The 25,614-nt window shown below is 42.4% G+C and overlaps 8 protein-coding genes across 8 annotated transcripts; 4 read left to right on the forward strand and 4 right to left on the reverse strand.

Moving 5' to 3' along the window:
* Positions 1 to 1,729: 1,729 nt before the first annotated feature.
* Positions 1,730 to 2,962, forward strand: BJ212DRAFT_1279299 (squalene epoxidase-domain-containing protein; the record flags this gene model as incomplete). Its single annotated transcript, XM_041331484.1, has 2 exons — positions 1,730 to 2,470; positions 2,531 to 2,962. 2 exons carry the CDS (start codon positions 1,730 to 1,732, stop codon positions 2,960 to 2,962), a joined length of 1,173 nt encoding a protein of 390 aa, XP_041189350.1.
* A 1,438-nt stretch (positions 2,963 to 4,400) lies between these two features.
* On the reverse strand, positions 4,401 to 4,932 carry BJ212DRAFT_1279195 (uncharacterized protein; the record flags this gene model as incomplete). The annotated part of the gene is made up of 2 exons (XM_041331473.1): positions 4,401 to 4,780; positions 4,833 to 4,932. 2 exons carry the CDS (start codon positions 4,930 to 4,932, stop codon positions 4,401 to 4,403), a joined length of 480 nt encoding a protein of 159 aa, XP_041189351.1.
* Positions 4,933 to 5,505: 573 nt separating this feature from the next.
* On the reverse strand, positions 5,506 to 5,775 carry BJ212DRAFT_1202435 (uncharacterized protein; the record flags this gene model as incomplete). The annotated part of the gene is made up of 1 exon (XM_041329098.1): positions 5,506 to 5,775. A coding segment is annotated over one exon (270 nt), but the record flags the coding sequence as incomplete, so codon positions are not given.
* Positions 5,776 to 9,482: 3,707 nt separating this feature from the next.
* On the reverse strand, positions 9,483 to 10,108 carry BJ212DRAFT_1279338 (uncharacterized protein; the record flags this gene model as incomplete). Its single annotated transcript, XM_041331487.1, has 2 exons — positions 9,483 to 9,809; positions 9,860 to 10,108. Coding segments are annotated over 2 exons (576 nt in total), but the record flags the coding sequence as incomplete, so codon positions are not given.
* A 1,265-nt stretch (positions 10,109 to 11,373) lies between these two features.
* On the forward strand, positions 11,374 to 11,613 carry BJ212DRAFT_1223495 (uncharacterized protein; the record flags this gene model as incomplete). The annotated part of the gene is made up of 1 exon (XM_041329422.1): positions 11,374 to 11,613. A coding segment is annotated over one exon (240 nt), but the record flags the coding sequence as incomplete, so codon positions are not given.
* Positions 11,614 to 12,088: 475 nt separating this feature from the next.
* Positions 12,089 to 12,744, reverse strand: BJ212DRAFT_1302482 (uncharacterized protein; the record flags this gene model as incomplete). The annotated part of the gene is made up of 3 exons (XM_041333273.1): positions 12,089 to 12,118; positions 12,190 to 12,207; positions 12,340 to 12,744. 3 exons carry the CDS (start codon positions 12,742 to 12,744, stop codon positions 12,089 to 12,091), a joined length of 453 nt encoding a protein of 150 aa, XP_041189355.1.
* Positions 12,745 to 17,783: 5,039 nt separating this feature from the next.
* Positions 17,784 to 18,092, forward strand: BJ212DRAFT_1233224 (uncharacterized protein; the record flags this gene model as incomplete). The annotated part of the gene is made up of 2 exons (XM_041329514.1): positions 17,784 to 17,903; positions 17,961 to 18,092. Coding segments are annotated over 2 exons (252 nt in total), but the record flags the coding sequence as incomplete, so codon positions are not given.
* A 160-nt stretch (positions 18,093 to 18,252) lies between these two features.
* Positions 18,253 to 19,224, forward strand: BJ212DRAFT_1448738 (uncharacterized protein; the record flags this gene model as incomplete). The annotated part of the gene is made up of 5 exons (XM_041338584.1): positions 18,253 to 18,337; positions 18,520 to 18,615; positions 18,640 to 18,776; positions 18,832 to 19,144; positions 19,196 to 19,224. The coding sequence occupies 5 exons, from the start codon at positions 18,253 to 18,255 to the stop codon at positions 19,222 to 19,224; spliced, it is 660 nt and encodes a 219-aa protein (XP_041189357.1).
* Between the last annotated feature and the right edge of the window lie 6,390 nt (positions 19,225 to 25,614).

Below are 25,614 nucleotides of genomic sequence, written 5' to 3' on the forward strand. Positions count from 1 at the left end.
AATATGGACGAGCCCGACCTAATGGTATAACGTTTGATATCGACCGATGTTCGACATGTAATACAAGACAGGTGCTAGAGGCATGGGAGGCGCACTGGGACGAGAGGAAGCGCTGGACGGAATGCTGGAGGCTTGTAAGAATGTGCTGAGAGGGACGGGAGGAAGTGCTGGAGGCTTGTGTGCGTTGAGGCTCGCTAGGGTGCACTGGAAGTTTGCAAGTGTGCACTGGATTTGAATTCGGTGCTGATTTATAATTAGTCGTCCATGGTTGTACATGGAGAAGAAAACACGAAATAATAATGGCACCACAAAATATACCAAGAGGCTCGCGGAGGAAGACATACCATTTATCTTGAAGTGAGCCTCGTAAGGGGGTGCTCAAAGTTGGAGAGCATATCCTATAAATAGATGGTGGAAGATGAGTCTCTCAAACCAGTTTCCCATTACGTGTACATAGAAGTCCCACTCAATTTTGATTTTATTCTGCCAGCTTATTCGACGCAGGCGTCACTGAGCCTGTAATGTGCTGAATGGCTTGAGTATCTGAACATTCTGTCTAGGTCGGTTGGTCTCACTGGCAGCGTGAACGAGTGTGTGCGATGAACACGCCAAACTCAAACACGGCATCCACGATCACTGCATCACACCTAATAATGCGGACGAGTGGCAATCCAGTCAAACACCACAAGAATCTCGCCTGCACAATACCATGGAGCCCGTGTCATCTCCGTCATTTGGGTATGATGTACCGCAGCTGCAGTTCGGCAGCGCACAACACATCCTAGCTGCATCCGCAGTACGTGGCGGGAATTTGTGCCACAGTACCCCTCACTTCGCTGTAGATCTGTCACATCTAGGCTGCGCCGCTCACCTCGAAAAGCTCGCCCCTGCACACCAACAGTCAGTCCCCTGGAACCTGCAAAGTACACTCATCAGCACATCAACACCCTCAATAGGTACTCACCGTGCTGTTCTACTAGCAACTTTCAGTCCGGGGTCATTTTTTTTGTTCAGAAATTGGAAAACGAGCCCGAGGGAAGACAGCGGGTGAGACAAAGGCAAAGAGAGGTGGGAAAGGGGGTGAATGTAAGGGTAGCCGTCGGGTCACTGGTCGTGAAGATGGAGGCGACGACCGGATTGCCGATGAATCGTGGGATGAAGAAGGAACTGAAGTTCTTGACTTGAACACAAAGGACAGCCCGATGATCTTATATGCATATGGGACGAGCTTCACAGGAAGATTGTGACAAAGGCTAAGTTTGCGTGGCACACGCTACAAGCCTTAAGGAAACCGACATTTTGACAAAGTGTGAGTTCTTTCAATATGCAAAAACATAGTTGGTGATCTTATTGTATGATAGGGCATGGACCGCCGTTCGTGCCCATAACTCCTAGGATTCCATATGACCCCAATAGGCACCGAGAGTAGTGCTCCCCGAGGTGCCTGAGGCACGGTTGGTGCTGCACTCCCGCTGTCACAAAATCATAATTCTAATCCTGCATTCATATCTCACTTCAGGGTAGAATACCAATATTCGAGTAGCAGACTGTGTCGAACGATCTTCAGGATTCAGGTAAGATTTGTGCGTTATCCAGTGCGAATCTTTTTGAATTTCATTCATTGGCATGGCGCAGGTATAGTATCAACCAAAGATAAACGACCTACGTGGCAAGACTCTTTTCTAATAATATCAGGTGAGTGTCGCCTGTCATAATTCACCATCTCACCATGCTCTCAGGCTCTTCTTACGATGTACTCATTGTCGGTGCCGGTATAGCAGGCCCAGCCCTTGCCTATGGCCTTGCCACAAAGACATATAATAAGCGCAACGCTCCTCTGCGGATAGCTCTACTTGAGCGTTCATTGTCGAAGCCAGACCGTATCGTCGCCGAAATGCTCCAGCCTGGCGGTGTTACCGCCCTCAAGACGCTTGGTCTGGAGTCATGCCTCGGGGAACTTGGCTCTGTGTCTTTGTCTTTGTTAGGTTATCACGTTCTGCGAGGGGAGCAGGGCATTTGCGCTTTATTCCCTGAAGGCCATGTCGCGAAAGCTTTCGACCACGGAGCATTTATCATGGCTTTGCGCGACCGCGCACGGCAGGCGCCAAATATCGACGTGATCGAAACCACAGTAACCGGTCTCATTGAGGACAAGGACACACATCGCGTAATAGGTGTTCTCGCTCCCAAAGCGGGCGGTCAGCCAGGGTCATACTTTGCTGTCCTCATCGTTCTTGCGGATGGCTCGTTATCCAAGTTCAGAACTGCAGTCCTCGGGGACATGCCATATGAACCTTTGCAAAAGAGTTACCTGGCAGGTCTGATTGTGAAAGACCTGAAGCTGCCGACGCCCAAGTATGCCACTATGGCTGTACTGAAAGGCGCTGGACCAGTCATCCTTTTTGAGCTCCCAAACAACGAATATCGGATGCTGGTCGAATTGAAGCAGCAGCAGCCGCCAGACCTCAAGGTTTGTAATTCTACCTTGTTGTGTGGTCGTGATCGTCCCTACTTACCATCAGTATTGCAGAAGCATATAATGCGCGACATTGTTCCTCAACTTCCATCATCGGTGCGCGCGCCCATTCTCAATGCTCTGGAAAAGTCACGTGTGCGACGAGTCCCGCATCATTATCTTCCGCCCATAAAGCAGGGAGAATCTAGCAAGGCAGGCGCATTTCCACTGGGTGATTCATTAAATATGCGCCACCCGCTAACTGTGGGTGGAATGACGGTTGCCTTGAATGACGTAGTCATCCTCTCCGATCTTCTGGCCCACATCGAGAACTTTGGCAACTGGGATGAAATCTCGGCCGTCCTCCGGAAGTGGCACCACATGAGAAAACCACTCGCATCTACTATCAATACCATGAGCATGAGTTGGGCTGGCATATTCGCAGCCGAAGATACGTCAATATTTTCTATCAAATCCTTGAAGGTTTATGATTGTCCCTGTACGTAGGCGAGGCGTTTGACATTATGCAGGAGGGAGCATTCAAGTTTTTCGGGAAAGGTCCCGAGTATTCTGATGAACCCATGTCATTAGCAGCGGGGTCAGTAATATATTGATAATTGTCACGATCACGCTGATTTGGTTCCGGACTCCCTACTATCATTCCGGGTAATCTGCAACATTTTCAGCAAATCTTTTGTAGCTCGTCAATCACTTCATATTATCTTCCACGAATTTAGAGTGTTGTAGATTCGTACCGCCTCTATATAGATCTTACTTTTGCTCATTTTTAGGATTTTGTGGTGTGGTGTCGGATGAAAGCCGAGAAAATTCAGGGTCTGACTGCTAATCTGCAAAATATGGTCACGTCGAGTCACACCTCGGCATAGCACCGGCACAGTCAACTTTGACTCTCCGCACTGCGCTCTCGATCTGTTGGCGTTGAGTCGTCGAACTGGAAGCTTGAAACTTAATGCTCTGATAAATAATGAATACAGCAATATATTATCATCAAGTATCGTGATTCATGTAATTATTGTGAGTGTACTGGTGATATGGTCCTGAATAAGGTTCTTGGTCTTCTCCTCTCTGATAGCCTGAATAGCAGCAGTGAAGTTGGCTTCGCGAATCACATCTTCTTCAGCTTTCTTCTGACTGGTAGTATGCCTGCGGTTTGGTGCCATTGTAACGAGGATGTGAGAATGATGCAAGAGGAGACAACAATGCAAGACTTTGTGCACTTGCCGAGTGTGCCGTAGAGGAGATTGAATTTGTTACACACTCTCCTATCTACTGTCACATTTTCACACATGTCGTCAATTCTTCCTCTATAGCATCTTAAAATGACAGGATGAGCTTTATCGAAATTGTGTTCTGTAATCCTGACGAGGTGATTGTTGTGCTCCAGGTATAACTTCAGGAATATACCTGCAGGATCTATGGGATCTGGATAATTTATGTTCCTGCATGGTTACAAATTACCACTATTTCATCCCTCGCAGCTGCAACATGCAAGAAATTTTCATTCTACTTGGACAGTACATCATATATAAGTAGTCTATATATGCATGAATTTTTTTGAAGTGAGTTGAGCAGTGCGTTGAGGTGTTTTGAACATTTTGCATATTACATGCATGTTGCAGATTACCCGGAATGATAGTACATCTGCAAAACCACTGAAATGAACGCTTAGCTTAAGCGCTTTACGGACACTTATGAACGCTTACGACTTCAGTAGCGCACTCATGTGATTGGTGGAGATGCTTTTACAGTTATTATTTTATTTTGCAATTCTTAACTTATGAGAGATGGAGAACTGAACATTTTGATCAACGATAATCTTTCACATCTTGCTGGAGATAGAATGCAAGCTTGATTTGATCTCAGAGATAACATAGTTGAACCAGACAACATAGTGCATAAGCTGACATTATCACAGAAAATGTAACTAGTGCAGGTCTGAGCACAATGCATGATACACCTCCTTGTCTGAAAAATTGTTCAGGTAAAAGCGCTCATACACCTCCATACTTGTTGCTGCACTTGCCCTACAGTTAGCTCCTTCACCATACATAGGGATAAGCTCTACCGCATGCGTGACATCTGTGAGTGGGATAACTGTGCCCAATCTCATCCTCTGACTGCCAGGCCTGTTATGATATTTTCGGGCCACTGTATACATGCTGATAGCAGGCTGATTGCATGGATAACCAACAACCTCATAATATTGCACATACAAGAGTGGTTGATCCACAAGGTATTTGGGAAGTGTGATGTGGCAAGGTGGAATGGGCTGAAAGATAGCCTGCACTTGCACAATGAAATTTACTGTGTATACCACAGTGAGCAACATATAGTTAGGTGTAAAAATAAATCTTACCGGTATGGTCACCATGTATTAACTGTACAATTACTGCATCACAGTTTCCCAGAGGAAATGTTTGTGATGGTGGAGCAGCTTGGACAACTTGACTGGGCATAATCAGCTGTGAGTGAAAAATAGAGTGCAGCTGTAAATGAAATTTATTCCATGTCTTCACACAACCATGATCACAGCTCCACAATGGTTGACTGTTAGAAGCCTTTGTGATGTAATCAGACAGTGCTCGTCCAAGATCTGGCAATGTGTAGAGTTGCTGGACTTCATTAATAGATATCTTGGCTCAATCAGGAGTGATGATAATGTGGAAGGCAGTCATTGCAGTGTAAGACAGTATGCCCTTCAGAAAATGGTTTTGAACTGGACAGGGTCTGACAAAACAGTGTTGATTTGGATCACCAGGTGTGACATGGGCAATCCATGTAAGAGCAGGGTTGGTCTCAGTGATCTCTTGCTCTTCTGTGACTATGGCATTGGTGAGGGGAGTGTTGTGCATCCATAGGAAGAGGTACAACTGAAATCGCTGCATAGACTCCTCATGGTTGAGAATATCAACAATTTGCTCTGTAAAAGTGCATGACTGGTGGGATGTCCTCTCAAACAGAAGCTTGCAATGAGTGATGAGAAGGTGTTCATTGACATCAGCAGTCCATTGGATGAGGACACCTATATCCTTAGTGAATGCAGCAAAACTCTGTAAAAGCTCAAGCTTTGGGATAAGGAAGTTGTTGATCATTCCTTTGGTGCCTTGTCTAGCTCCTGCATCCAGGATCGCTTGTTTATGATCATGAAACTCTTTCAGAGATGCAACCATGGAGTCAATTGAGGCATCTGTATAAACAGGGCTTTGGGCCTTGTAAATGAAGTTGATCAAAGCATGAATTGTGTGGATGAACTGGGGAGGCATGACCCCAGCAATGGAAGGCACCAAGGTGCATTGTACAGTGGCTCAAAAAACTGTCTGCATGTTTTGACATTTTTCACTATCTATGATATTGTGTGAGAATGAACAAATGCCTCAAGGACATGGTTATACCACATTGTAGTATGGCTTCAGGGCTTTCATTTGAGCCCTACACCGTGGGAATCGGTGGAGATATGGTGGAGATACAAGGCTCACAAAATGGTGACTCATGTGGACAGTTTTTTGACTCAAGTATTTTACAATAGTAACCAGGTATTCTAGTATTTTGTATGACCTCCCTTGGCTTTAATTACTGCCTCTATCCTTCTAGGCATACTCTCAATTAATTTCTGGCAATCCTCAGCTGTGATCTTCCCCAATTCCACTGCTACTCTCTCCCAAAGCTCCCATACTCCTTTAGGGGGGTTTTCATAGGCTTGAAGCTTTTTCTTGAGTGTTCCCCAGAGATGTTCAATGACATTGACATCAGGAGACTGTGCTGGCCAGTCAAGAACATTGATGTTATGTTCTTCAAACCATTCCTTAGCTCTTCTGGATGTGTGCTTGGGATCATTATCCTGTTGGAAAATGATATCTTCTTCATCAATCCCTGATTCTGCCAAGCTAGGCAGCAAGTGGTCATTTAAAATGTCCACATACTGCTCAGCATTCATCTTCCCCTCAACCTCAGCAAGCATTCCCACACCATTCCATCCCATACAGCCACATACCATTAAAGAACCTCCTCCAAACTTGACAGTCCCATTAACCTCTCTGTCTGTTAGGCCATCTCCCTTCTTTTTCCATACATATACCTTCCCATCTGACCCAATCCTATTGATTTTGGTCTCATCTGACCATATAACATGCTTCCAGTCCTCTACAGTCCAGTGTTGATGAGCTAAGGCAAAGGCTAGTCTTCTCTGCCTACAGTGGCTCAAAAAACTGTCCACATGTTTTTGCATTTTTTACTATTTACAATATTGTGTGAGAATACATAAAGACCTTAGTGACATGCTGATACCATATTGTAGTGCTGCTTCAGGGCTTTGAATTGAGCACCACATCGTGAGAATCAGAGGAGATATGGTGGAGATACAAGGCTTACAAAATCATGACTCATGTGGACAGTTTTTTGAGCACATATTAAAACTATATAAATCATCATTTATGACACCATAACAATCATGCCACCATTAAACAAATTATAAAGTGGTGTCATTATGTCATTTTAAAATCATATCTAACTATACAAACCAAAAATTTCCATATGTCATGGTTATATTCACCATGAAAGCCACCCCCCCTGCTCAAAGGGATAATATCCTCTCTCTTTCCTATTCTGGCCTCTCTGCTTGTCAAATTTCCTCTAGAACTGGAGTATCCAAGTCCACTGTGGCCAAGTTCATCAAAGAAAGTCACACAGACAAGGAAAACTTCTGTGAAGGGTGTCCATCCAAGCTCACCTCTACTGATAGGAGGGCTATTATTCAACATATCACTACAGGAAAGGCTGATAATGCTGTCCAGGTCACCTATTACATCAATTCCACCATCACATTCCCTGTCTCTTCACACACTGTGAGAAACATTCTCAAGACAGCTCATCTCAGGTTAGTAACAAGGAAGAAAAGGCTCTCCTCTCTATCACACATATGCAGAGATGACTAACCTTTGCCTTAGCCCATCAGAATTGGATTACATGGACTGGAAGCATGTTATATGATCATATAAGACCACAATAAATAGGATTGGGTCAGATGGCAAGGTATATATGTGAAAAAAGAAGGGTGCTAGTCCTCTCTGCATATGTGTGATAGAGAGGAGAGCCTTTTCTTCCTTGTTACTAACCTGAGATGAGCTGTCTTGAGAATGTTTCTCACAGTGTGTGAAGAGACAGGGAATGTGATGGTGGAATTGATGTAATAGGTGACCTGGATAGCATTATCAGCCTTTCCTGTAGTGATATGTTGAATAATAGCCCTCCTATCAGTAGAGGTGAGCTTGGATGGACACCCTTCACAGAAGTTTTCCTTGTCTGTGTGACTTTCTTTGATGAACTTGGCCACAGTGGACTTGGATACTCCAGTTCTAGAGGAAATTTGACAAGCAGAGAGGCCAGAATAGGAAAGAGAGAGGATATTATCCCTTTGAGCAGGGGGGGTGGCTTTCATGGTGAATATAACCATGACATATGGAAATTTTTGGTTTGTATAGTTAGATATGATTTTAAAATGACATAATGACACCACTTTATAATTTGTTTAATGGTGGCATGATTGTTATGGTGTCATAAATGATGATTTATATAGTTTTAATATGTGCTCAAAAAACTGTCCACATGAGTCATGATTTTGTAAGCCTTGTATCTCCACCATATCTCCTCTGATTCTCACGATGTGGTGCTCAATTCAAAGCCCTGAAGCAGCACTACAATATGGTATCAGCATGTCACTAAGGTCTTTATGTATTCTCACACAATATTGTAAATAGTAAAAAATGCAAAAACATGTGGACAGTTTTTTGAGCCACTGTATGTTTGATGGAGAGAAGAGGCTTTTTCTTCTTTGTTACTGCCTTGAGATGAGCTGCCTTGAGAACATTCCTCACAGTTTGTGAAGAGACAGGGGTAGTGATGGTGGAATTGATATAATGGGTGGCTTGGACAGCATTATCAGCCTTTCCTGTAGTGATATGTTGGATAATAGCCCTTTTGTCAGTAGAGGTAAGCTTGGATGGATGTCCTCCACAAGAGTTTTCCTTGTCTGGGTGGCTTTCTTTGATAAACTTGGCCACAGTGGACTTGCATACTCCAGTTCTAGAGGAAATTTGGTGAGCAGAGAGGCCAGCATAAGACAGAGAGAGGATATTATCTCTTTGAGCAGAGGAGATGGCTTTCATGGTGATTATGACTATGATACATGAGATATTTTGGTTTATATAGTTAGATATAGTCATAAAATAACATAATGACACCACTTCATAATTTATATAATAGTGGCATGATTTTTGTGGTGTCATAAATAATGATTTATATAGTTTTGATATACACTCAAAAACTGTCCACATGAGTCATCATTTTATAAGCCTTATGTCTCCACCATATCTCCACCGATTCCCACGGTGTAGGGCTCAAATGAAAGCCCTGAAGCCATACTACAATGTGGTATAAGCATGTCCCTGAGGCATTTGTTCATTCTCACACAATATCATAGATAGTGAAAAATGTCAAAACATGCGGACAGTTTTTTGAGCCACTGTAAGTCCCAGTGTTCCTGGCTGGTCATTTGCTTCATCTGACACACTCTGGATGAAAAGTGACACATTCCTACTCATTTGTGATGACTTTTGAATTGGGCATTTAGCTCATCCTTACCCATCAGTTCTTTGGACCACTTGAATGGGTGGTCAAAGAAGAATTTATGGCAGGTATGGAGAACTTCTCCTGCTAAGAAGCAAGAAGGGTCTGTGATCCGCCAATTCTGCCAAAATGGTTGATGAACGCCACTTAGCGAATGAGCCTTGGCTTCCTCCTGAAACTCTTGCAACCTCCATTGATCAATGCATTGACAGATCTTGTATATCACCAAAAGGGTGTGTTCCTTCATGCATGGTGTATGGTGATAGCTGTCACCAAAGGATTGAGATGTAGCCAATGTAATGGGAGAAGTGACCTTTGAGACACATGCTATGGCTTGCTGTTCTGGTAAATCTGCAGTGTAAGCAGCCAAAGGTGTGAAGCTGTGTCATACATGGCCAGAAGGATCAGGCATAAACTTGCCTGCCATGGCTGCAACCTTAGCATCTGTGAAGATAATATCCATACACTTATGGAATAGCCATTGACTTAGGATAGTTTGGTAGTCAGCATGAACATCAGTAAATTTTGGAATAGGCATGAAGCTGACACATTGCCAAGCATGACTTGTTGCTCTCATCTGCACATTAGACTGAATGTTAGCAATTGAGACAAAGATAGGGTGCATTTTGAGCCCTCCAGTGTGCTGCATCATGGGCATCTTGTCAGATGCAATGATTATTGGAATGATGGTAGCACCTTTAGGAAGCTGGTCCTGTACCAAAGTATCAATCAACCACTGCAAATAAGTGCATGTAATTTTACCTGAATCTCAAATGCTTGTTGCGCTGTAAAATATTCACTGTACTCATGCTCATCACCATCAACCACAACATGCAGGTCATATGTCATGTGGTTGGTGAAAATTGGATTAGCAAAGAGATCTGCCACTACATCTAAGCCATTGTGCCAGATGAGCTGTATTGGTTGGACAGTTGGGTATCCTGTGATCTTGAGTGTTGTTGAACACCATTTTGGTCTGGTGGGAATAGAAGCCATCCATGCAAGTAGCTGGTCTTTGAACCAAACAATGGTTTAGCTCGGCATACCTGTGAGCTGGAAGTGAGTCCTGCGTGTGCATAGAGGATTCTTGTACCAAACAGACCCATTTGAGCTTGAGAAATCAGTTAATATCACTTTGCATGAAGCACTCACAGAGGAATTTTCCAAGTTCAAACTCTGGTTAGTCCTGAAAGGGGTAAAAAGGAGTATGATGTCACTGGTAAGCAAACTGGTTGTTTTCCATGGCCTCAAGGATGTTTGGTGCCTTTCTGAAAATATAGCCAGAAGATGGGTGGTACCATCCAAAGATATGGTCTTTGCCTGCTTCTGAGGTAGATCGAAGGAATGCAGGTGGGACAGGAATGCAACAATCTTGCATTTGAGGCCAGCAACTATTTCCTTGCTGTAGGTGTTCTAATACTGCCTTATTGGAGGGCAGGTTGACAAGACACTGGGGGCATTTTGCAGAAGATGGTCTGCCAGTTGATTCAGAGGTTGCTCAAGTGAGTACCTTTGAGAAACAAGACTTACAAATTGGCATCAAGAACAAATTGGCCAGATTGTCCTCCCTGAGGGCTGGATGATATAGTGGGATGGTTGACCTGCATGCCAGCAGTATAGACTCAGAGTGTTCAACAGACAGACTGCACCTGAAAAACCTCTAAGTCCTTCAAACTCCGCCCTCTAGTTGGCACTTCAATACTCCCATCACACTATAACAGTATAACCCCCCTCAGATTAGCCAGAAAACTGTGGTATGTATTGCCTATCTATACATTAGCCAGGAAATTAATGTTACTAGCATTAATATGGATGCTTACTCTGAGAGGTCCACACCCCCTCTGTCTGACTCTGAGACTACAAGCTCAACTTGTGTTGACCTATCCTTATCTCCCTTTGCTCGGTCTGGTTCCAAGTTGGTGTCCCCTCCTAAATCTTTGACATCATCCAGTGTCACCTCTGCCTTGGACTCTGAATGCTCGAGGTGTTGCTATACCAGAGGGAAACTAGCTCAATGTAGCTGCAGCCGCAGCCTCTCCTTAGTAAAGCCTCCTAAGCAAGACTGACTTTCTCACTTTTGTGAACAATTACGTGCTTGGTACAGGCTATGCATTGTTAATCAGTCCCCCCCCTATGAGCTCCAGTTTGCAAAGAAGCACATGCTGGATGGCTCATACAAAGCTCTCAACCTTCAAGACTTGTATGAGATAGGAGCTTTTTTTTGTAATTTAACATATTCTGATTTATCAAGTATATAGGGCACAGAACTTCTCTAGAGAGGTTTATCCCTTATGTCTGATGATTCCTTTTACAAGGCGGTTCAAGTGAAGCATGCCACCAAGGAAGACCTCCAGCACCAGCTCATGCACACCACCTGGCAGCTTGAATGTAATAGGAGGGAAAAATCCTTCCTCAAATCTCTCCAGCAAGAACAGGAAGGTGAATTCAAGATAGTGGAGACCAAAATGGAGATATTCAGGGATTTTATGACTGCTTGGGGGCTCCCAGCCTTGCAAGACAACAAAGACTACCTTGAGGCAGTCTTTGTGGAGGAACTGGATCAGTATGATGTGGCCAATGAGCAGTACAACCAATTTCTGACTCATGTGGGGAAGTGCACTGCTTCTTTCCAAAACAGCAGTGATACTGAACCTTCAGACACCCACAGTGATGTGGGGTCTGATGATAGCCTAATCTATCAAGCAGACAAATGAGAAACTGGGGCATGAGCCTTATCAGCGAATAGGAAGAGTGTGAGACCCTAATTCAATCTACCTCATGTATTAATTTATTGACAACACACATACAGTGCAGCCTTTGTTTTACATCATTCAATTGAATCCCTGATTATATTATTGCCCCTATGACCTGTCATCGATCTCATTTGTATGTTTTATGTATATCATTTCCAATTTATACACCTGTTGCATCCTTCATTTATGCATGAGTTCAATCTAGTGAGTCAATTTATTGCAGATAGCGAGATGGCTATCAATGACCAATGCCCCCATGAAAACAGTCCTAACAAGCAAGATGAATGTCCAAGAAAAAGGCAAGTGTTTTTTGAATTGTATCAAACACACAATGCTCACTCTATCTCTCAGGAACCACTACAACCAAAAAGAAATTCAAACATCAACACATCAGGCTGTGACATCTCAACCCAACTGGGCCTTGCTGAAGATTGGCCAGAGACCCCTGAAGGCCTCCATTGTCCATCTTCTGCATTGATGGCTACACACATGGACCCTGATTACTTCCAACCTCCCTTGCCATATTACTTTCCTCAGCAACTCGACCATCACTCTCTGTAACCCAACAATCTCCCTCTGCAACCCAACAATTTCCATCAGCAACCCTACAATTTCCCTCAGCAGCCCTATGATTTCTCTCTGCAACCCTATGATTTCTCTCTGCAACCCTATGATTTCCCTCTGCAACCCTATGATTATCTGCAGCCCCATGATTACCTGTAGCCCAACGAGCATCCTCCACAGCCCAACTTCTACACACAGCAGCTGCAACAACCTCAACAACAGGATGTCTATGAGCATCCTCCACAACCCAACTTCTACACACAGCAACCTCAACAACAAGACGTCTTTCCAAACCAGCAGCAGGAGTACTACCCTGACCCTCAGCAGCATGATGGGCCTCAGTACCATGACCTCTTCCCATATGGAGGCTCTGGGGTGCCACATCACATGCGGTGGGACCTTGGAAGTGCTGCTGCACCACAATCACCAAGCCCAGGGCCAGTGGTTGTGAGTGTGATGTTGCCCTGTGAGCAGGAGGTAGAGCAGGGCAAATTTAGCTGTGGGGTGATACATGTATGTTTTTTTTGGTCTTTTACTGCTAATACTAAGTGCTCTACTAGGAGCTACAGACAGTGCATTCCATTGGTCAACCATGCACTATCAAACACCATCTTCCTCCCACACCAGCACCTGGGCCAGCATAACCAGCCATACAATTGTCCATGGTGTAGAGAGCCTGTCCTCTACAGCTGTATAATAGGCATATTTTTGTGTTTTGGCCTTTGCGCTGACGCCCCCAATAAGTGCGATACATGTGCAGTATTTGCAACAACATGTGCTTTGGTGCACTTTGACTGCACTATGAATGTGTTTTCGCGCACTTTCACATCCTTGTCGCCAACCATCTGCATGTCCTGTCCTCATCCTCCAAGGTCCATTGGTGCGTGTTCTATCTATTTTTACTTCAAACACATATCACAGAGTTACATATGGTATGCAATTACTCATTGCCTCACTATTTTTACTTAAGTTACATCACTTATGATATTTACTGCTACCTATTCACTTCCAAAGCCTGGGAATGTGCTTACGAGGCATTACATGCCTCTGGGTAAATTTTAGTTACTTACTTCCCTACTACTAGTATCCTGAGGGCAGCAGCAGATAGTAGAATTGACTACCATCTTTGTTGATTTTCGCACTTGAGCTCAGAAAGGGATCATCTCATCTCCAATATGTCCCACCAATCCAAGAAAAAGATCAGTATCACTCACCTTGAGGTCTAGAGCCTAGCCATGAAGCGCACATTTTGCATGTTGAGTGCGCATTTTCATGTACCTATTGCATCCAGTGTGCTTTGGTGCCTATCGTCACATTCCATACTCTCGCACTTCACCAGGCCCTCTGTCGAGAGCTAGTTCTTGGCATTTCCCCTCAATTCTTTAGAGGAATCCTTTCTCAGTGGCAATCCCCTTGGGTCAAGTTTGACTCGCATCCAGAGGAGCTCTGAAGAGTCCTTATCTTTAGTTTCCCCCCCATCCAAATTCCTCGCCTTCAATGGTCACTCCTGTAGCTACTCCCCCAGCCATTCCAGCCCTGGTCAAAATAAAAAAAAGTGGACATCAAGATAATCAAAATGAAAGCAAAAGCACTTCTCTGTTGCATGATGCTGTGAACGGAGGGTGTTTCATCAACACATAAGCAGTGAAACAACCACATTGAGAGTGCTCTGCAAGATGCGAGAATTAGTGTTATCAGAGACAGTGAGTTATGACTATATCAAGAATGTCACTCACATCTTTGCATAGTTCCATACCAGAAATTTGAGACATTGAAGGTGCAGGAAGAAATGGTGACATCAATGTCACATATGTGAAGGCTCTTCAAATTGTATGCCATGCATAACATTCAAAGCACATTTAACTTATGCCTCCTGCCTGAGGAGAGGGCTATTGCAGTTCAAGCTCACCTTTCCGGACTGCAGTTCCTGCACAAAATTGAAATCATAAGTCTCTTGTTATACAGACCATTCAAGTGCTTATTGTTGTACTGACAGGTTGATGGAGTTGAAGTCACATGTTTTTTTGAGGCCAACTACTTCATCAATATGATTGTTGATGTCATATGGCAAGAAGGTCTGTATCTCAACATCAATATAGAAAAACTTGACTGTGTGTTTGGCCTCGCAGGTGCCACAGTACACAACACCCTCAAGGCATATCACAAGGGTACATATGAGAACATCGATGCTTCCGCTGAACAGTTTTATGATGCTGATGACTTGATCATAAAATTGATCACCAAAATACAGCTTGATGATATGTTGAGGGAGTGATACAAACATTTGTGCAATCTCATCATTGCTTGTGGAGAGGCAGACTTGGGAGTGTAGATTATGCACATCTATCTCTACTAGATAAGCTACAATCTCATCTTAGTACAACAAGATTATCTAGTATCTGTCTTTAGGTAGTTTTACAATCTATTATCTATTATTTCTCGCACTTTTTCATAGTCACAAACTGTGATTGTAAGGAGCTGAGTCAACTAAGGTGCAATAATGACTAAAAAGGTGTGCAAGCTGACACTGGCCATATATAGCTCCCAGAAGGCACCTCAAAGGCTCATTTCAGGATTTTGGATTTTCAGATGTAGGATCACTCATTCTCCATCACTGCTGGCATGTAATTCTCTTGCCATAGCAATATACTCCATTTGGGTGTTGTTCACTCATCCCAGACCTGGAAATAAATCTGCTCTGCAACTTTATGAATACCCATTGCTTTTTATTAAAGCACTGAACATTGTAAGGTCATTCAATGCACATTTCAGAACATGTTGACTGGTTTTTTTTGGTATAGATATGGACTCTAGGTGTGGTGATGGGGCCGGTGATGTGGGCAGAGAAGTGATTCCCATACAACACAGATGTATGAAATGAGTGTGCAACCTCTTGGATTGATGTAATGTCCATTGTCAAGACTTCCAGTATTATGCCTCATGTACTGTATCATCTGTCATTAATTAATTCTTCTGACTCGCACACTCAGGCTGCTTCAAATCCACCACACTTTGCAACTGTCATAGAGCCATCAATTAACAACCAATATACAGGGCCTTGATATAGGTGGTGTTTGGTGCTGCAAAGGTTGACAAGTCATGCCATGGCCATGTCAACATCAACATCGATAAGTGTGATGTACTGTCAATGTGAAGTGATGTCCAGGGAGGTAGTTTCAAAAATTAGTCCTAGACATTCTGCTGATGGCTATTTCATCAGTATCAGACCAAAGAAAACAAAAAGGTCATGCATAAAGACTGTTTCATGCTGTAAGGAATCTCATTCCTCTGTACCTGCCTACTTCATAGATTGATCCTGCCCAGCCCAGGTTATGCATGTAGCACCATCTTGCTCTCCTTCAGTATGGGCTTCCCTTGCTCTTGCAAGATACACTAATCCTCCAATCACATTTGTAGATCGATAATTTCCCAGTGGTGATGATGCAGATCCTCTGGTCTTTGTGCATGGCAGATTGGTTGGTTATTTGGGAACTTAAGCTTAAGGTCTGATGTAGTAACCATAAATAGATAATGTGATCACATGACTTGCATGTGCAGCACAAAGTTTGAACTTCTTTTTTTTTTTTTAGACAAGTGATGTATATTTGTAGCAACTGACAAAATCTAGTCCTATGAATATGCGCTATAGTGGGATACTTAGGATCCCAGTCTGAGGAGAAAATGCATTTATGCACTCCCATTTTATGGGGTATGTGAGGCTCTTTACTACCTGGTTGCCTCATTCAAAGAGGGCCTGGGTGGCTTAATACCCACTAAAACCTCAAGGGCAATCACCCAGTTTTTTGGTAGGGAGTCATGTGATGTGATTATGTCATGCCATGTGGATGTTATCAGTTTTAGGAATGATGGTGTGTGATAGTGTTGCCATTGAAGTGAAGTGACTTTGAAGTAACTTTGCTTCACTTTGAAAACGTGTGACTTCAGTTAACTTTGTTGTACTGAAGTTGGTTGAAGTGACACTTCGTTCACTTCAAGAGATGAATCAAAGTCATTGCATAGATTAATCATAATCACTACAAGTCTAAAGTCCTATATGTGCCTCCTGTCTCTCTCATATTTCACTGGTAAAACATCACTATACACCTAAGTACATTCAATATGAGCCTCTTGTATATGATCTTGAACATTCACTAAGTTACTTCCACTGTAAAATTGACTTTTTGTGCTAGTTTGCCACAGCACACATGCATTATAATAACCTCACTGTCTGTGTCTCACAACAAATATCTACTCTCCATGTACCATCCAACAGGTTGTCTCCCCAGTAGTCAATCACAATTTCCTTCATACTCACATCAGGCTCCAACATTAGGCATCCCAAGGGCCGAGAACTCTGGCAGTCACAGTCGAGAAGTTTTGCCATTGATAACACCAAATGGCTCTTTTGAAACTTTGTGAAACTTCTCTCCATCTCTGCATGCTCCAGGCCCAGGTCCAGTACTGCACAATCCTACACCTGGTACCTATGCCCAGTATATGATGCCCATGCAGCATGTCAAAATGCTACAGCATATGTGGGGCCCAGGCCCTCTGCAGCTTGCTTCAACTCAGCCTATCTTGATGCAGCATGATGGTGTTCTGCAAGACTCAACTGCTCCTGTCATTAATGTGGGAATGACAGCAAAAAAAAAGGTGGCAGCTGCAAACATAAAAAACCTGTTGAGGAAGTAGATGGTCAGAACAACACTCAGAGGCAGAGCAACAAGAAGAAAAAGACCAATCTAAGTGCAGTGCAGCCTCAACCTGAACCTGAAGCCACAGCTGTTTGTGGTGTTGGTCCAGTGACTCCAGTCTCTGATCCTGCACCAGAGAGTGCACCTGCTGATGGACAACACCTCCCTCTGCCTGGAAATGTTAATCAAGGTGGATCTCGCCACCCATGGGAGTCGAGGGCAGTTGCAACTGATGTTTGGTACTTTTTGTGGGCCTTGAATAGTAAGGAGAGGCCAGACAGTATGCCAGAAGATCAGCCATGATTGTCAGCAAAACCAGACTGCAAATATGTGGCATGTCGTCTCTGTGGGTGAGTCCTATGTAAATTCCATCAGTTGTTAAAATTTTGAACATTGTGAGGTAGTGATGACGAGAAAAACCCACAATGGAAGGTGTGGCAGCTTAGAGATGGGATGACATTGTGTTACTGTGAGCACTTCAATAGCCAGCATTACCAGCTGTGAAAGCAAATTTGCAAGAACATGGGACTTAAAACCAGGCATCGAGCACATCATTCTATAGGCAGAGAACAACATTTGTTCTCAATAGAGATGTTTCATCACTTGCTGATGCAATGGGTAGCTGTTGATGATCAGAGTTTCAATGTCTTGGAATGCCTGGAGTTTTGGGCACTTCTTCTGTACCTTGGTGATGGGAAAATGGATGATACTGATCTTCCTCACCAGACAAAAATAACACAGATGGTCTTGGATGAATACTGCAAGGAATATAACAAGACCAAAGATGATCTAAAGGTATGTGCATATGATTTTGATTCAGATTGTCATTAATTCTTTTTACCACTTATATAGAATGCTCTTGGATACATCTTGATGACTACAGACCTGTGGAGTGACCCAAATTGTGATAGTTACATGGCAGTTACTGCCCACTTTATGATGCAGGGTGAGAAGAATAGACTGGAGTACACAACTCAACTCATTGCTTTTCGTTATATTGGGGGTCCCCATAGTGGTGCTAATCTCAGTCAAGAGTTTTTGAAAATCACAGATGAGCTTGAGGTCACAATCAAGGTAAATTTTACTGCTCAAAGTGTCTCATCTTGAATGAAGTCAAACTTGATTCTAGTTCGGTCAGATTACAATGGACAATGCATCCAATAATGATACATTTATGTTGGAGCTTGAGATAGAACTGGAAATGAGAGGTATTCCCTTTGATCATGCTGGTAATCATCTAAGGTAATATCTAACACTGATTTTTGATAACTGGGAGCTAAAATTTCATGATCCTCTCATAGATGTTTTCCCCATGTCATGAATCTTGCAGTGCAGGCCATTCTCAAAGAACTGAAGGAAAATCCTGTTGTACCTGTGTTGGAAGCACCCACCCATCTTTCTGCCTTGACAGATCTTCATGTATATACCAACACCTTGTCAAATGAACCTGTTGGACAATGTCATGGTATTGTCAATGCTTGCAGACACTCAGGGCAGCATCATTGTTGTCTCTAAGCTGTCATTGAAGAAGGGAACAACAATGGATATTGGAAGGGTAAGCTTCCTGATGATAAGGAGACATTGCCTGTGCTCTGGCTTTTGCAAGATTGTTTGACTTGTTGGTCATCAACATTCAAAATGATTGATCGTGTTCTCACATTGCATCCAGTAATTTTTTCTTCACCTTTAGCTCTCTTTGTTTGATGCTTACTTCCTTCAATAGGCTATCCAATCATTCCTGCAGGAAATCCAGAATGTGGACATTGCCCACCTTTCAATGGACTTGAAAGATATTGATGTCCTTTGTGACATTCATCAAATCATCGAAGTTCCACATGCAGCTCCAGAACTACTTACAAGCAAGCATACTCCAACCCTATCTATGGCCATTCCTGCATACGAACTCCTACAGACCAAATGGACCAAGCTGAAGGGCACCATTTGGGAACTTGCCCACTATATTGAAATTGGCCTTGACAAGCTTTCTAACTACATTCATCAAGGCAGGAAAACACAGATCTACACTCTTGCAATGAGTTGGTTTGAGATTCCTTTTGTGCATTGAAATTTTACTGAACTTTGGATAGTTATCAATCTGAGCTTAAAACTTGAATAGATGAAGGCTCACTGGGACGTGAATGATGTGAGAAAAGCACAGGAATGGACATTGGAAGCAGTATGTTCAATTTTCGCTATCTTCTCTTCAGTAGTGCTAGTGCTTAGTCTACAGATGACATTGTACCACACAGCAATGCACTTAGAATGGGAAACAGTGCCTACACCATGCATGTCCACATTACAGCTTCCATGCTCAACCAATCCTACATCTGCGGCTGCACAATCATTGATGTCTGGATTCAGGTGCTTGACAAAGATCAACACCAGTGTTCGATGTTCAATGACTTCATTATCTTCTGCCACCCATTCAGACTTGGCTACACCACTTCCTCTAAGTCCTTCCTTGTCATTTGGACAGTCAACTCCAACATTAACACTGGAAGAGCAAACATGACGAGATTTAGAGGAAGACAGGAAAGATGCTGAGTGAGAAATGCAGTGCTAAGAAGAAGCAGCCGCTCTTGATGCCATGGCTGAACACACAGCTGATATTGTTTATTTTTGAGAGGTATGTGTACTATTTAGTCATTTTTTTTGTTCATTCATTAAATTAGCTATTTGCAGCAAAAAGAACTTATATTCCCACTACTTTTCCACATTGCCATGGATGTCCTTCCTGTGCAGGCTTCATCTGTCCCTTCCAAATGAGTTTTCTCATCCAGCAAAGAGACATGCACAGATCGGTGTGCTAACCCCTCACCACCAGTGCTCAAAGCATTACAGATTCTCAAGTTCTCTTACAAGCAAGACCGGCTGGATTTCACATCACACTTGGTTGCAGAAGAAACAGATTATAATATTTCAGGGCCTGTGTCTAGGAATGCCATAGATGAGCTTGTGGCAGCAGGCAAGCTCAATGAATTTACTCAGCTACTCGAAAATGAAAATGAGGAAGCTTAGTAGTCTTAGATTATACTGTAACTAGTAGCTACACTGTTTGATTGACTTGGATCTACAGTGGCTCAAAAAACTGTCCACATGTTTTGACATTTTTCACTATCTATGATATTGTGTGAGAATGAACAAATGCCTCAAGGACATGGTTATACCACATTGTAGTATGGCTTCAGGGCCTTCATTTGAGCCCTACACCGTGGGAATCAGTGGAGATATGGTGGAGATACAAGGCTTACAAAATCATGACTCATGTGGACAGTTTTTTAAGCACATATTAAAACTATATAAATCATCATTTATGACACCATAACAATCATGCCACCATTAAATAAATTATAAAGTGGTGTCATTATGTCATTTTAAAACCATATCTAACTATACAAACCAAAAATTTCCATATGTCATGGTTATATTCACCATGAAAGCCACCCCCCCTGCTCAAAGGGATAATATCCTCTCTCTTTCCTATTCTGGCCTCTCTGCTTGTCAAATTTCCTCTAGAACTGGAGTATCCAAGTCCACTGTGGCCAAGTTCATCAAAGAAAGTCACACAGACAAGGAAAACTTCTGTGAAGGGTGTCCATCCAAGCTTACCTCTACTGATAGGAGGGCTATTATTCAACATATCACTACAGGAAAGGCTGATAATGCTGTCCAGGTCACCTATTACATCAATTCCACCATCACATTCCCTGTCTCTTCACACACTGTGAGAAACATTCTCAAGACAGCTCATCTCAGGTCAGTAACAAGGAAGAAAAGGCTCTCCTCTCTATCACACATAAACAGAGATGACTAACCTTTGCCTTAGCCCATCAGAATTGGATTACATGGACTGGAAGCATGTTATATGATCATATAAGACCACAATAAATAGGATTGGGTCAGATGGCAAGGTATACATGTGAAAAAAGAAGGGTGCTAGTCCTCTCTACATATGTGTGACAGAGAGGAAAGCCTTTTCTTCCTTGTTACTGACCTGAGATGAGCTGTCTTGAGAATGTTTCTCACAGTGTGTGAAGAGACAGGGAATGTGATGGTGGAATTGATGTAATAGGTGACCTGGACAGCATTATCAGCCTTTCCTGTAGTGATATGTTGAATAATAGCCCTCCTATCAGTAGAGGTAAGCTTGGATGGACACCCTTCACAGAAGTTTTCCTTGTCTGTGTGACTTTCTTTGATGAACTTGGCCACAGTGGACTTGGATACTCCAGTTCTAGAGGAAATTTGACAAGCAGAGAGGCCAGAATAGGAAAGAGAGAGGATATTATCCCTTTGAGCAGGGGGGGTGGCTTTCATGGTGAATATAACCATGACATATGGAAATTTTTGGTTTGTATAGTTAGATATGGTTTTAAAATGACATAATGACACCACTTTATAATTTATTTAATGGTGGCATGATTGTTATGGTGTCATAAATGATGATTTATATAGTTTTAATATGTGCTCAAAAAACTGTCCACATGAGTCATGATTTTGTAAGCCTTGTATCTCCACCATATCTCCACTGATTCCCACGGTGTAGGGCTCAAATGAAAGCCCTGAAGCCATACTACAATGTGTTATAACCATGTCCTTGAGGCATTTGTTCATTCTCACACAATATCATAGATAGTGAAAAATGTCAAAACATGTGGACAGTTTTTTGAGCCACTGTATTGCTGCTGCAGGTTTTCCCACCTATTGCTGACTTCACGAAGTAGAATGAAGCACACTTCGACCAACTTCGTTCACATCAAAGTCTAACAAAGTGTGTCCAATTTCCACTTTGATTTGCTTCAGTTCGCTTCATGGCAACACTAGTGTGTGATTTATTTTCCTTGCTGTAAGTCTGTCTAGTTGTAAATGTTTGTTTATTATTGATGACCATCTCTTTGTGATTATTTGTTTGGTAAGTGTTGTGCCATTTATTGTTCTGTCACATCTTGTGGTCCAGATGAGATATGCTGATTCTGCTATTAAGATTTTTAAGAGTCTGGAGGCACCTTTGTGTGGTTTTTGGTTTCTGTGGTTTTCAGGTTCATTGTTTTGTCTGTGTGGGTTTATATTTACACTCCTGCAGCCCAGGATTGTGCCTATACTTATTCTAGGCCAAGCTCCGAATTTCTCTGGCCATGTGTCTTTGGCAAGAGACCAGATTATTCAGCTATTGTTGCTCGGACATTCAGTCAATATGTGCTCCATGGTTTTGTCATCTGCATTGCAATGGGTGCATCTTGTGCAATGTTCATATGTTGGTATATTTGTCCAGTAGTCTCCAATTTTATGTGCACCATGTAATGCTTTAAATAGGAACTGTCTTGTTTTTCTGGGTATGTCTCTGTGTCTGCTGTTTGTCGATATGGTGAAATCCATTTCTAATTGTCCAGTTAGTTCTTGAAGTGCGTATCTGGTCATGTCTAGATTGTTGGTAGTCTTTCTTCATGGGGTCATGTTTATCTTTTGTCTGATGCCTTTATAGGTGAGGGCTTGTGTTATGGCTGATAATTTTGCTCCTTGTAGGTTAAATTCATTGGGGATGCTTAGATTAAGTTTGTCTGGGGTTGGTTTATTTGCCCCTTCTTTTGCTAAGGTATCAGCTCACTTGTTCCCTTGGTGGCCATTGTGCCCTTTCACCCATTGAAAGGATGTTTGTGCTGATTGTTTTCGCAGTTGGTATGCTGTTTCTCTGATGATCTCACTATTTGCTACATCAGTCCATCCCATGTCCTCCCAGTATGGGAGGTATTTGGTTAGGCCTTCTATTGTGTATCTAGAGTCTGTAATGAAAGTTATAGGTATGTAGGGTTCTACTTGTTGTAGGGCTACTAGTATCACTGATAATTCTGCTATTTGATTTGAATGTTTTCATCCAGGGATTCTAAATGCAAGGTTTTTGGGGTGGTTTTCTTCGAACCATATACCACATCCACTCTGTGTATTATCTTTTCCATTATTTGTACATGATATGTCTGTGAAAATTGTTAGGTTATTTTGTAGGAGGTTGAGTCCCCTTGTTGGTGCCTGTAGGTGGTGTGCTGGGGTTAGTGATGTGTATGCTGGGTCTGTGAAGATCCTGAAACAGTCTGCTAGACCAGAGTGGGTTGTTACTGTTGGGTTGAATAGGATTTCTCTGTTTTGGTTCTTGTGTGCCTGTTGGTTTTTTTCCTTTCTTCAGTGAGTTAGTGATAGGTTGTCTTTTTTTGGCTTTGTTTTTGTGTCGAATTTTGGTGCTATTTTGTATAGAATTTCATTTGTGTATTGTGCGCATGCATGTGGGTTAGAACATCCTTTGTTTCTGTCTCTTTGGCATGTATTTCTTGGGAAGTGTTGATCAAGTTCACTTATTCGTGTCAGTCGTTTCCTTAGTTTTATTAGCTGTTTAATGTTTCCTGAATTATGTGTGGTCATTAGGCATTTGTTTTTTGATTTGTTGTATGTGTTTTTGGGGGCTCCTAGGTGGCACCACAATGGGAGGTTCTTTTTTAATTCTTTTGATATTTTAATTGGCATGAAAATTATGTTGAATTGTTTTGCAGTTTTCAGTATCATTTGTGCTTCACAGGGTAATGAGGTGAATCTGGGGCCTTTCATTGGGGGGATCCAAGATGTAAGGAATGGATTTGTTTTATTGTATTCAGTGTTTTCTGATCTGATTGTGTTCAGTAATAAGTCCATAATGGAGGCCCATGCTGGCCTCGATTTGGATAGGTCAAGGTACATTTTTACCCAAGTTACTTCAATTGCTTCGTTCCTTGATTTGATGTCTAGTAATCCAATACCTCCTTCTTCTCTTGGATGATGGAGCTGTTCTAGGTTGATGGGGGGAGTGCATGCATCATCCTAGATAAAGTTGTGTATAATTTTTGTTAATGCTGTTTCTATGTTCTTTGGCATTCCTTGGGCCTTAGTCAGGAACTGGGTCATGCTGCATGCAACCATTTGCACTATGAGTTTCTTACCATCTAGTGTTGGGTGACCATTTCCCCATTTCTTTAGTGCTAATCTGATTTTGTTCAGAATAGGTTCCCATGGAGTTGAAGCTTCGGTCTTGTTACTGATCCAAGCACCCAGGGATCTAACAGGGTGGTTGTCTGGGGCTATCTTAATGTTATTGTGTAATGGTGGTTCATGGTGGTTGGTTTGTCGTGTTTGGAGTATGTGATTGTGGTGCGTTTTTGATCTGATGGGGATTATTTCAGTTTTTTCAAGATTGAACTTGGCACCTGATGCCTGGCACCATTTTGACAGGATTTCTTCCAGGTCATGGTATTTGTCTGATTCATTCAAGAATATTGTTGTATTGTTGGCATATAGGTTCACTATGACTTTGTTGGTAAGTCCTGGTATGCTGTATCCTTTTAATTTCCCTGTACAGTGGCTCAAAAAAGTGTCTCAATGTTTGTGACTTTTCATGTAATTGCTGTATTATGAGCCAGGGCATGAGAATATGACTAAGCCATAAGGAGGTGTGGGAAAGCTCTGCTTCTAAGCTTCACATTTGATCCCTATAGTGTGGGAAGATTATGTCATCAAGTGAAGATGTGGTTAATTTAATTTGGTGACTCATTGAGACACTTTTTTGACTTTTAGTTTGGCCAACATAATCTCTATAATTCTAGTACTTGGTGCTTCCTTCTGTTGCTCTAATTACTTCCACCACTCTTCTATGCATATTATCTATCAATTTGAGGCATTCCTCATCAACAATCTTGCCCCACTCTGCTGCAACTCTCTCCCACAGCTGAAATAGCCCCAATTGAGGATCTTGATGGACTGCAAGTGATATCTTGAGTAATTACCAGAGCTGTTCAATAGGGTTGATGTCTGAGGACTGGACTTGCTATGATAGCACACTGATACCATAGTTTTCAAACCATTTTATGGTCAACTTGAAGTATGCTCAGGGACATTGTCTTGATAGAAGGTAACATCTTATTCAATAATTCTTGATTCTTGCATGCTTCTGAGCAGATAGTTTTCCAAAATTGAAATGTGCTACTCTGCATTCATCCTCCCCCCCACCTCACAGAGAATTCCTACTCCATTTCACCTTATACAACACCATACCATCAAGTTTCCTACTTTACATACTTTAGTGTTTTCTTGACTTTTCTTTCTTCTAGTAGTTCTTCTGCCTTCCATCACATATATTCCTAGCCATCTGACCAGGTAGCCCTATTCTAGTCCTCAACAATCCAATATTGAGGCTTTAAAGCCAAGGCTGGTCTCCTTCTCCTATAAGCTGAAGACAGGAAAGGTTTTTTCTGCCTGTTTATAGCTTTAAGATTGGCTGCCTTAGGAGTATTCTTGACTATTTGAGTGGAGAGAGCAGTGTAGATGATGTAATTAATAAGTTTGGTGACTTGAGTAGCATTGGCAGCCTGCCTAGTTGGAATATTATGAACAAGAGATTTTTTGTTATATGGTGTAAGCTTGAAAGGACAATCTAGTTTGATATTTTTCTTATCTGGCATGACTTTTTTATGATCCTAATGATAGTAAC

Source organism: Suillus subaureus, assembly GCF_016647635.1.
Source record: "Suillus subaureus strain MN1 chromosome Unknown BJ212scaffold_33, whole genome shotgun sequence".
NCBI lineage: Eukaryota > Fungi > Basidiomycota > Agaricomycetes > Boletales > Suillaceae > Suillus > Suillus subaureus.